At 36.7% G+C, this 12889-nt stretch overlaps 3 protein-coding genes across 3 annotated transcripts; 1 reads left to right on the forward strand and 2 right to left on the reverse strand.

Moving 5' to 3' along the window:
- Positions 1-313: 313 nt before the first annotated feature.
- On the reverse strand, positions 314-3171 carry LOC111447477 (transcription factor bHLH104-like). Its single transcript, XM_023086670.1, has 5 exons — positions 2939-3171; positions 2733-2804; positions 2238-2315; positions 1828-1990; positions 314-799 (listed from the first exon to the last, which is right to left on the reverse strand). Exons 1-5 carry the CDS (start codon positions 3052-3054, stop codon positions 551-553), a joined length of 678 nt encoding a protein of 225 aa, XP_022942438.1. The 5' UTR covers positions 3055-3171; the 3' UTR covers positions 314-550.
- Positions 3172-3576: 405 nt separating this feature from the next.
- On the reverse strand, positions 3577-4779 carry LOC111447447 (RING-H2 finger protein ATL16). Its single transcript, XM_023086622.1, has one exon. The coding sequence runs from the start codon at positions 4584-4586 to the stop codon at positions 3615-3617; it is 972 nt and encodes a 323-aa protein (XP_022942390.1). The 5' UTR covers positions 4587-4779; the 3' UTR covers positions 3577-3614.
- Positions 4780-7446: 2667 nt separating this feature from the next.
- LOC111447499 (ethylene-responsive transcription factor ERF096-like) lies at positions 7447-8018 on the forward strand. Its single transcript, XM_023086710.1, has one exon. The coding sequence runs from the start codon at positions 7478-7480 to the stop codon at positions 7895-7897; it is 420 nt and encodes a 139-aa protein (XP_022942478.1). The 5' UTR covers positions 7447-7477; the 3' UTR covers positions 7898-8018.
- Positions 8019-12889: the final 4871 nt, after the last annotated feature.

Raw genomic sequence — 12889 nt, forward strand, 5'->3', positions numbered from 1 at the left:
CCAACCGTGTGGGATCTCACATCTTCCTTCTGGATATCTCAACATCAATAGTCAGTTTCTTCAACATCGATAGTCAGTTTCTTCGAGACAAACTTGCACTACCTTTTGGCTTCAAGAGCATAGCTTCCAACAATTCAAGCTTAAGCTAACATCCAGTCGAATCCTAGCCCTGTCTTTGATTTAGACTGATATTTCAATGGTAGGCATTGATGCAGTTTCATTCATTATAATGACGCAGCCTCGTGTCTTAGGGGACTGAGGCTCCACCAAATGAACAAGAAAGTCTATTATTCAACACCAATGCATGCAAAAGTTCAGAACATCAATATATTTACATAAGATGATAACCCACAAAGTTAAATCCAATTACTAAAAGAACGAAACGAAGCGACAAATGAACGAAACGAAATGCTGCTTCCATTTAGCAACTAGAAGTTTTAAAGACAAATAAGGAAATGAGTTGAGAGAAATATTTGCAGCATGTTGGTGAACAAAAAATGGATGGATGAAAGAAAGTGATACTTTATTCGTTTAAAGATGGCAAAACTAACTAAGCAGCAGGAGGCCTGAGCTCATGATCTTGAGAAGTATCACATACTGATGGAGGAAGATATGGCCACATTGGTATCAAACCATAACCAGGAAAAACAGCCATCTTACCTGGAGCAGCATGATATGCAGCTGGATGACCTGGGATAAGCCCTGGAGGTGGAATGGCCATAGATTTCAACTGTTGCTCGATTCTATCTTTGTCTTCCTTCAAAATTGTTTTCTCCTTCCGAAGATCATTTTTCTCTGCCTGTTAAAATTGAGCAAAAACACTTTGAACTGATGCTGAGAGATCACAAAATTTCCAAAATATACTTATGGACATGTCACTAAACATCACAACCTTTTTAATTAGCTACAATACAAGCCCAGAAGCATGTTGAGGATTATTGGGAGTGAGTCCCACATTGGCTAGTTTAGGGAATGATCATGGGTTTATAAGTGAGGAATACTATCTCCACTGGTACGAGGCCTTTTGGTGAAGCCCAAAGCAAAGCCATAAGGGCTTATGCTCAAAGTGGACAATATCATACCATTGTGGTGATTCCTAACATGGTATCAGAGTCATGCCCTAAACTTAGCCATGTCAAAGAATTGTGAGCCTCGAAGGTGTAGTCAAAAGTGACTAAAGTGTCGAACAAAGGGTGTACTTTGTTCAAGGGCTCCAGAGAAAGGAGTCGAGCCTCGATTAAGGGGGAGGCTATTCGAGAGCTCCATAAGTCTCAGGGGAGGCTTGTAATGTACTTTGTTCGAGGGGAGGATTGTTGAAGATTATTGGGAGTGAGTCCCACATTGGCTAATTTAGGGAATGATCACGAGTTTATAAGTGAGGAATACTATCTCCACTGGTATGAGGCCTTTTGGGGAAGCCTAAAGCAAAACCATGAGAGCTTATGCTCAAAGTAGACAATATCATACCATTGTGGAGAATTATGATTCCTAACAAAGCATTTTGATCGAGTTGTCGATAAACTATCCCAAATACATGAAGTATGTTACAGCAAAATAGCATAATTACTCGCAGAGCAGTTCATACAAGAGGCGGCTCCGTTTAAGTCATTCAAATATTAAAGATGCAAGACGTCGAATATAAAATTCAAGTTAACCATAATAATTCTAAAAAATTTGTTGAAAGAACATGCCTTAACAAAAAGAAATCAAATTTTTAATGGAAAAAAAGTTATATAAAGATGAATATAGATACAATAGCAGGGTATACTGCCATGCACGTTTCAAAGATAATATGAACCTAATCAGCCTTCATATATGATAGCTAACCTTTAAACACTCCACTTCTTCCCGTAGCTTTTCGTTAGTTTGTTTGAGCTCTTCAGCTTCAGTCTTGAGTTGATTCAACACTCTAATGGCATCATCAAGTATGGCAGGCTTGTTCGTTTTGGCAGGTCTATCGGGTTCTAAAGCATGGCTCAAATCTAGAAACCTGCACAAATCACCAACAAAAACGTTGAACAACTGAAAGAAGCATGAAGTTATTCCCTAAAATCCACAAGAAGTGCAAAATCCAAACAAATAAAATTAACCTTGAACTCTCTTGGACAGAAAAAACATATCATACATAGATCATAAACACCATTAGACTTGTCCTCCCAATATTATCATCATCATCAAACAAAAGAATGAAAAGAAGCAGGTATGCAAAAGAGTTGGATGACAAAAAAAATGCTTGCCTATCATTTAATCTCCCTCTCCGCAACCTCTCGCGACAAGCTTTAGAAGTCGGTCCAGTGCACGGCTCATCTCGCACCCTGAGAAATTCCAAGCAGGAAAATTACACGTAGATGTAACTGAAAATTGATAGAAAAAGTTCAAAAACATCACCAGAAAGTTAATCCTATAACAACAAACGCTTATTGACTAACAAAAGCAAAATGATACAAAAATCAAGAGAACCATAGATTATGCTTATTTCCCAAGATGCTGTATCCACAACTGGAAAGCACAATTTAGATACAATTGATATTCTAACTCTGTAAGCAATAATATGGTCCAAATCATGAACAAGATATTGACAAAGCACTTGCAATATTTCACCGAAACCAGAGCTTAAAATATAACATCGTCACATGATTCACTGAAGAAACACATATCACCAATATCAGTTCGTGAACATCCACATTTTTAAAGAGGAAAGAAGCCAATAACGCTACATGCAAAATACCTACCTCTTCCGCAAACAATCGGTTTCTTCAGATTCAACACGCCCGGCTGAAACACCCGTATCCGCACCGCCATCCCTGCAAACGGAACAAAATCCCCAAATTCGTTAACATGCTCCATTCAATCAAACAGAGACAACAAAATCCACAGGTGATTCAAAAAGAGAGAAAGAAAAAAAACAATGCAGCAACTAATGTATTATTATTACTACCTGAAATCATTAGGCAGCCATAGAGGACCGAGCGAAGGGCTAACAATGTTGTCGGCGTCGGCGAACAACGAGTAATCAAGAAAATCCGAACTGCTCTGGTCCTCCAATGGATCCATCTGATTTGAAATCAAATCTTCGTCGACTGCAACTCCCCTCCAATTTGGAATCTCATTCCGCGACGAAGATTTTGGTAAATGAAAAAGGAAGGGATCGAAAAGTCCATGAAAATTTCGGAACAAACAATTAAAAAACAAAAACAAAAACAAAAAGATGAGAGCGGATTGAAACATCCAGTAACAAACGAACACGTGTACCGCATAGTAACCTGTTTAGTAGAAGGAATCTTAATTAACGCTAATTTAACCCAGATTTAAAAACTTAACTTTAAACAATAAATTTTAATTTTAATTTTAATTTTTTTTTATATAAATCTAAATAACAAAAAATATATATTATTAGAATATTTTATATTTAATTAGTAATTTGAAAATAAAATAAAATCCAAAAAAAAAATAATAATAATTAGATCTTGAGGCTTTTGAGCAATAATTTTGATAATGATGATTGTTTAAAGAAAAAAAATTAATTAATAAATACATAAAAAAAAGGCTTTCAATCTTTTGATTGAATCTCTCTCGTAATCCTAACAGTTTCTATAATATCCCTTTTCTAATTCCTAACTCTCTTCCAACCGCACCGCCTGAACTTCAACGCCATTTCTGCAACTCATCCCATTCCCAAACGAAAACAGAGACCTCCTCCCTCTTCCATTACACCCATCGCCGCCGGGGCTCGCCGTACTCCCACGCAGCGCCGCCTGCACTGCCAAATACATCTGTCGTTCCGCCGACGAGTCCATCGAAACCGACCGTCTAATCGGCTGAACACAAAACCTCTCGTCTTTCTCTCTAGTGTCAATCCACTCATCTCCTAAACTCGTCACTTTCTGCAGCTTCCGCCGTTTCTTCCCCTGTTCCAATTTTCCGGCTGCCGCCGGACATTCCCCTGAATTTGGCCGTTCTTGTGACAATTGACCAGATGGGTCGTTTCTAATCCCACCCAATTCAATTACTACGAAGTCTCTTTCATTTCCACCGCCGATTGGATCCGCCGGCGAGGAGGTTGGTAGAGGAAATCGATGAAACAGAGTAGAGCTTGAAATGGTGGTTCGACATAATGGGCAATTGGGATTGTTTTGCAGCCAAATGTCGATGCAATCAATGTGGAAAAGATGTGAACAAATGGGAATGATTCTCACCGTTTCATCCTCTCCAAATTCACTCAAACAAACAGAGCATTCCGACGAGGTTTTTCCTCTGGCTATTGAATTCTTGTATTGAACTAAAGGGATTGATCTAATGACCGATTCGTCGAGACCCCTGGTGTGAATGGGTGGAGAATGAGTGGTGGGCGGTGGGCGGCGGCGCCTCGAGGAGAGGGAGAGACGGCGGAGGAGATCGATGCGGTGCCAGTTGAGGCAGCAATTGATGACGAAAACGTAGTAGCTGAGGAGCAAGAAGGCGGTGGCGAGAATTCCGATGATGGCAATGGCGATAATGGGGAAGCTTGTGGAGTCGGAATGGGAAGGAATTGGCGGCGGAAATGGAGGAAGGTAATGGGAAGATTTGAGTTGGGGGAAGGACTCCATGGATAGATCTTGAATGGGAAGGGAAGGGGAAAACCTAATTGGGAATAAATGAGGTTGGGATTTTGAGTGGAAATGAGCTGGAAGTTGGGGTTTACAAAAAGGGGGGAAAAAACCACTGGAGAGTCAGTGTGACAGTACATTGTAGTTGGTGAGTTTTTCCTCTGTTTTTTCCCCTCTTTATTTATTAATCCAATCCCTCGCTTTCAAACTATATAATATTACAATATTCTTCTTCTTCCCGACTTTATGTAACGCTCCAATCGTCATGTTACTTACTATTATCTTCAATTCGGAGTTTTTTCACCGCTTGTCATAATCACACTTTGATAGTAGACTTGCGATTGTGCAGCACTCACTTCCTACCAACGAGTTATTGCATATAACTATTAGGTATAGGGGGATATAACATGGGGAGGAACGAAATGTTCCTTATAAGGGTGTGGAAATTTCTCTCTATATGTGTTTTAAAACGTGAGACTGATAACGATATGTAACGGGGCTAAAGCAGACAATATTTGTTAGCGGTGAGCTTGGACTGTTACAAATGATATTGGAGCCAACCACCGAGCGAACTAGTAAAGACGTTGGATGTCTAAGGGGGTAGATTGTGAAATCCCACATCGGTTGTAGAGATAAACTAAGCATTCTTTATAAGGGTGTGAAAACTTCTTCTCCCTGTTAGACTGGCGGCGATACGTAACGTTGTTAACGGTGGGCTTGAGCGGTTATAAATGGTATGGTATTATCACAACCAAACACCAAGTGGTGTGTTAGTGAGGAGAATATAAGGGCATGGAAACCTTTTACTGTGTGTTAGTGAGGAGAATATAAGGGCAGGAAATCTAATCTCACATTGATTGTAGAGGAGAATATAGACCATTTTAAATCCGTGAGGTTATAAGCTCTGGAGGGTTAAATAAATATTTAATAATATTGGTAAATTATAAATAATTGATATATTATATATCAATAATTTATTAAAGAATAAATAATCAATCAATAGCCGAAATTGGCTCAATTCCCACCTGAATTTTGCTAATTACATCATGAAGTCTCTTAATTAAACACACGCTTTCAAATTATTATTTGATTTACTTTTGTGGGGGAAAAAATGATTTTATTTATTTGTGGATAAAATAATTTCATTATGATTTGAGATAATTAAATTATAAAGTTTGAAACGTGGCAGAAATAAAAGCGAATTTTACGGGAAATAAAATAATTTGGTAAAATGCCACGTGGGGAGTCGGTAAAAATACATGAAATTTTATTTATTTATTTATTTGTTTAGAGTAATTTGAATGGGAACTTTTTCCCCTATTTCATGGGTACTAACAAATATACAGTTTTTTCCCCCTTTTTTCATGGATCAGGTTATTGGATAATACCAAAATTTTAAAGATAAATTTTGCACCACACCCACGTGGCACTGAACCCAGGAACATGGAGGTTGGCAGGGGGACTCACGTGCTGCCACGTTCTCAAATCTCAACTGGTGGAGCTTCCAACTTGGCAAAACCAGTCAACGCTTTTGACTCGATAAAACGAAATTCAGACATGTCAGTTAATTACCAGATTAAGGCAGTCAATCTTGCCAACTAACGGCCCACGATTGCTTCTATAAACCTCCATGGGCCTTGACTTCGTCAAAACGACACGTCGTCCACTTTCCTCTTTCCTAGAACAAAACAAATCTGTTCTGTCGTTTGAAACTTTCGACATCAACCCAACTACTTTGAGCCAAACATGTAGGTTTGAGCCATCTTGGAACTGAAAGTGGGGAGAGATTATTCTCTGCTTGCTTAATTACCTTAAGGTGAGATCCTAAGTTGGTGGGGTCATAGCAGACATTAGACCCATAAGGGAGTGAATTGTGAGGGTGTGGAGGTGGGGTCATAGCAGACATTAGACCCATAAGGGAGTGAATTGTGAGGGTGTGGAAATCTCTCCCTATTTTTTAAAACCACAAGGATGACAGTGATACATAACAGCTCAAAGCGGACAATATCTATTGGTGGTAGGTTTTGGCTGTTATAAATGGTATATGAACCAAACATTGGACAGCGTGCTAGTTGTTAGACGAACACGACTCTTTACAATGGTATGATATTATCCACTTTGAGCATGAGCTCTAGATTTCATACCAATGGAGAGAGTATTTTTTGTTTATAAACCCATGATCATTCCCTAAATTAGTCGATGTGGGACTTTCATCATCCAACACTAGTGAGGATGTTAAGCCTCAAAGAGGTGAATTGTGAGATCCCACATTGATTGGAGAGCAAAACGAGTGCCAACGAGGATGTTGGGTCCAGGAGGGGTGGATTGGGAGATCCCACATTGGTTTGAGAAAGAAACGAAACATTTTTTATAATGGTGTAGATACATCTCCATACTAGACGCATTTTAAAACATTGAGGAGAAACTCAAAAGAAAAAATCAAAAAATGACAATATCTGCTAGCGATGGGCTTGAGCTGTTTCACCCAACCAGTCCCATTCCTACACCGGTCCACTTTTATATATGAACGTTTAGTCAAAAATTCAAAACATGGGTTTTGATTATTTTCATATTTGAATGAAAAATGAGTGGATGATTGTTAATTTGAAAATATGGAATGAGGTAGTGCTGATATTCCAAAAAGTATATAGTTTGGTTACATGAATTCAATTTCCTCGTGACATTGACACACACAAATCAAAACAATTAACGTAAAAGGAGTCCGAATAAGAATAAGAATCCACGTGGGTTTTTAGCCGCCATTTTGACCACACTTTTTTGACCAACCCCAACATAGAATGCCACTATAAATACCAACCCATCCAACGTTTCATACTCATCCCATGCAAAAATAACAACAATAATAACAACATTTAAAACATTAAACCCCCATGGACAACAGCGGTGGCCGTGGAAAGGATTACACGGAGGATTCCGCCGCAGCTGGAGGCGGGAAAGAGATCATCCGTTACCGGGGAGTACGACGACGGCCGTGGGGTAAATTCGCGGCGGAGATACGTGACTCTAGAAGGCAAGGAGTGCGTATTTGGTTGGGGACGTTCAACACCGCGGAGGAAGCCGCACGAGCTTACGATCGGGCGGCTTACAACATGAGGGGTCATTTGGCGATTTTGAACTTTCCGAGTGAATACCCGCCGAGGAGCTCCGGCGGTGGAGGCGGAGGCGGATTTTGTTCTTCATCTTCTTCAAGGTCAATGCAGCAAGATGAAGTGATTGAATTTGAGTATTTGGACGATAAAGTGCTGGAGGATCTTCTTGAGTATGGAGAAGAAAGTGAAAAGAGAAGCTAAGTCGGTGGCCGGAAAGATAATGGAAGGTGAAGGTCGTTATCAACAAATTACCATCTCTTTCCACTTATGTTTATCCTTTTTTTAAAATTACTTCAACAATGTTGGGAAGAGAAGACACGAGACATGTAACAGCTTAAGTTCATTGCTAATAGATACTGTTTTTTTTGAGTTTTCACTTTCGAGGTTTCCTGCAAGGTTTTTTAAAATGAGTCTCATAGGGTGAGGTTTCTATACCCTTATGAAAAAATGTTTCGTTCTCCTCTCCAACTGATATAAGATCTCACAATTTACCCTCCTTTTGGGCTCAGTATCCTCCCTGACACTTGTTCCTCTTTTGGACTCAGTATCCTCTCGGACACTTGTTCTCCTCTTCAATCAATGTGCGATCTTATAATCCATCCCCATTCGGTGCTCAGTGTCCTTGCTAGCATACAACATGGTGTCAGGCTCTAATACCATTTGTAATAGCCCAAACTCATCGCAAACAGATATTGTCCGCTTTGACCCGTTATGTAACGTCATCAATCTCACGATATTAAAACATGTCTGCTAGAAAGTGGTTTCCACACCCTTATAAAGAATGTTTTATTCTCCTCTCCAACCGATATGGGATTTCACAATCCACTCCCCTTCTGGATCTAGTGTTCTTACTGGCACTCGTTCCCCTCTCCAATCAATGTAGGATCTCATAATCCATCCCCATTCGGGGCTCAGTATCCTCGTTGGCACACAACACGATGTCGGGCTGTAATACCATTTGTAACAGCCCAAACTCACCGCTAACAAATATTGTCTGCTTTGGCCCATTACGTATCACCGTCAGCCTCACGATTTTAAAACGTGTTTGTTAGAAAGTGGCTTCCACACCCTTATAAATAATACTTTGTTCTCCTCTCCAACCGATGTGGGATCTCACAATCCACCCTTTTTAAGACTCAGCATCCTCGCTAGCAGTCGTTCCTCTCTCCAATTGACGTGGGATCTCACAAGACATGACAGGGAAACCTTCTTCATTTTCGTCTCCACTTCTTATTTCAATCTCAATTTTCGCTAAATTTTCTATTTATTTTCGTCTTTCTCATTCCCGTATCTTCCTTCTATTTCAATCTCGATTATATATTCTCATTTCCTATCTTCTCCCGACTCATTATATATGTGTATGTGTGTGTGTGGAAGATTTGTTTAAACGAGGATTTCCCCCTTTAAATTGTTAAACTGATCGAGTGTCCTTTCGAATACTAAATTTAATTTGATCTAATTGTCCTTATTGATTATGGAAATAACCACCCAGATAAATCAGATTATTTGGCTAATTTAATTTATCTATAAATACAAATCTTAATTTTAAAGACTATGGTTTTGAAAGCATATAATATAATTTGTAGGTTTAGGGTTGGTTAGTTAATGAAATAAAAGCAAGCACAAAAATGCGCCGCCACTCTTGAAGTTAATGCCCATCATCTGGGCCACCATTACCCTTCTTGACGCATTTACTTAGGATTCGCCACCCATTATCTTGGACATGTTCTTAATTTGTCTTACCTCATCCTTACCATTACATTAGAAAAAGTCAACAATTTTAATCGCGTCTCAACTTCAAATATCAATGGTAGTTTGAGATTCAAAGATCAAAACTCGTCTTCAAAAAATTGTTAGGTTATAGAGTGTGATGTTAGGTTATAGAGTGTGATGTTTACTGTAGATCGACCGTTATGTACTTCTTGCTTCTTAATAATAAAAACTATCCCCACAGACCACATGAGTCATTCCAACATGTTTTTTCCTCACTCACATGTATCCTAGAAAAATTTCCAACAGATTGCCCAACATAGAATTCATGTAAGCAAACCACTCTTAACTATGGAGTTCTACGATTGAGCTACCAAAAAAGAAACTGCACCTTATTGATATAGATAGTGACTTTCAATTATTTTAAATCTTTCTTAGTTCATTCATGCATCTCTCATTTACTCGGGTATCACAAATTTTAACAATAGAACGGGAATATCGAGAAGTGGATTGAGTTGAAGAGTTTGGTCCCATTTAGCTTTTGAGAGCTCCTCCTCCCATGTTTACAAGATGCAGCATTTGTATTAGCAGTCATGGAAAGGATTACAAATGATTGGTCAAAACGAAGACTGAGTCAGTCTAAAAGTGGTGGTCAACGCCAAAAACAAGTGCTTTTTAGCTCACTTGAAACACCCATTTTGGTGACCAAGTCAGTCAGTGATGACTGCACCATTCATGCATCTGCACCTTATATTATAATAAGCTTCCACCTTTTCTTGTCACCCACTAGAATCTTCTTCAACTGTTGCTATAAGTCCTAATCATCTGAGCTTTCAAACTCATCATCTGATTATTACACTCTAACGTTCCACGACGATGACACGATAATTTGTCTCGGACCTTCTTTATTCTCTTACGGAGCCCTGAGAAAGTCATCGACGAGTCCAATCGTAATGAGGAAGCTTGCATCAACTAAACTGCACTCTCATACGTGACTCGACGTGAAGGATTGTTGACCCTGTCCATGAGAATAAATCCTACTAAAACCCACGATCTAATTTGATAAAATTAAAAAAAAAAAAAAAAAAAATCGAATGGGTTGTCATTAAGCCCATTTGGTGTAATGGGCTCAAAATCCTAAGGCTAAGGCCCATTGGGCTTCCCATTTTCATTGAGAGGGCCCATTGAGCTTTCCATTTTCATTGAGAGGGCCCATTGGGCTTTCCGTTTCATTGAGAGGGCCCATTGGGATTGATATCAGTGATCTCACGCGAGGTCAACTTGTCGCCCAACCGTTTCAGCCCAATTCCAATTTCGTAAATATTTTCTGTTGACCTATTTTGTCCTTATACTCCAAAAAATATTTAATAATATTTTCAAATTTATATTAAATAATTCGGATTCTAAATAATCTAAAAGATCTCCAAAATTTTTGTCGTGTTTCTAATAATCATTCATATATTTAAATTTAAAAAATATTAATTGATTTTTTTAGATATGATATTAAGATTTATGTCTAATGAAATACTAAACTTTTCAATTTTTTTTATTAAATTTGAATATTAAAGAATTTCGAATGAGGATTTGGTAGGCAGGAAATAAAAAATATAAATTCAACAACAAAAATTAAATTTAATGATTAAATAATTTGGTCATATTTAAAAATATTTTTTTAGATTAAAAAAACTAATAATTTTCTTGTTAATATGGAAAATGACGTGGCTGATCCTACAGCACAATCGCCCAGGGTAAAGTAGTAAATTGCTCCGCGCCGCCTTGTCATTGGGTTTTCCTTTCGGTAAGTATTGTATTTGCATGCATATTGCTTGTCCTTGTCACTTTTTTTTTTCCACGTCATTTTCACAGTGTTTAAAACTAAAATAATAATTACAAAAATATTCTTCTTTATCATCTACAATATTTTTAATTTAAAAAAACCCAACAAATTATTATCATCCAGAATTAAAATAATTTTATCCATTCATGAAATTACTTATTTTACAAAATTGTGGTAATTCAATTTCGGGAAATTATTTCAAAAAAATAAATAAATGCAATTTTCAATATTCTAAAAATCTATGTCGAAATCAATTTAAATATAATCCAACAAATCAGATTGTTTACCTAATAATTGGAGGGCCCACAAGAACAATAACTCCACACCTTGAAGTAAAATTAAAATCCCATAATTAATAAATCCACGTTGGACCCGTTGGTTGGGGGTCATAAATTAAATAAAATTAAAATGTGAGAAAATGATGCTAAAAGATAATCAACCACATGCAATGTATCTCCCCCCAGTCTCACTCAATCTCATGGCCCATCTTTTTAGACCTTTTTTCTTTCTTTTTACATACAAAAAAAAAAAAAAAAACAATTTTTTTTTCCTTTTCCTACACTAAATTGCCTAAAAAAAATTATTATTATTATTTTTTTGTTAAAATGTTATGCGATCTTATATTTAAATGTCTAAAATTATTCTATAATTAAATTTTTCTCTTTAATAAATAATTAAATCATATAAATTATAGGTCTTGGTTGCTAGCTTTTATAAAAAGATTTTATAGATGGATGTATTTTTTATTTTTTGAAATCTCTTCATTTTTTAAAAAAGTTATTTGTCCATTATTCTTCTTTTGGCAAAACGAACACGTAGTTCAACGTAGAGGATTCTTACGAAAAGGAGACATTGATCTTTGAAAGATCGAGATATTGACTATTCTCCCCCAAAACAAAACATTAATTATGCTCGTCGGTCTCAAGTAAAAAAAAAAAAATTAAGTCGATGTTTTTTTTAAGCTAGGGAATGGAACTCAACTAATTGAATTCTTGGTTTCCTGTTTTGTTTACCATAGGAAACATTTGTAACTACTGTCCTAATTATTAGAGTATAAGTATTAATTTTAATATTGAAATAATAATTTAAAAAAAAAACTAAATTTTAATAGGGATAAATTTGGAATTTAATGCTCCATTGTGGGAGGGAGCATAAATATCGTCGCAGTTTCCTTTTTTATGTTTAATTTCAATATTTATTTATTATTTTCCACGTAATCTTCACCCGAAGCTTCGTAGTAGAGCACGACGCTTTGAAATTTCTAAAAAAATAATTTGAATAGATAAAATTAAAGTCTTTTAAGTTGAATTGAATTAACTATCTCCATAAAATATAATAATAATAATAAATAAAAATTGTTTTATTTTTTATTATTTTAAATATAATAAATTTAAGTATAAAATTAATAGTTGAAAGTCAAATAAATTTAAAACATTTTCCTCTCTCTCTCATTTTGTCTCAAATTAAGGGAAACAGATTCACTTTTAATTCTTTAATGGAAGATAATAAAATATGCCACCTAAGATTTTTATAATCAAAATAAATAAATAATTATTTTTAATTCATGGTATCCTAAAATTATATTCCCACCCAAAAGTGTAGATTTTATTGTTATTAATATTATTAAATTACCTTTTTACCCCCAT

Source organism: Cucurbita moschata, unplaced genomic scaffold, assembly GCF_002738365.1.
Source record: "Cucurbita moschata cultivar Rifu unplaced genomic scaffold, Cmos_1.0 Cmo_Scf00001, whole genome shotgun sequence".
Taxonomy (NCBI): domain Eukaryota; kingdom Viridiplantae; phylum Streptophyta; class Magnoliopsida; order Cucurbitales; family Cucurbitaceae; genus Cucurbita; species Cucurbita moschata.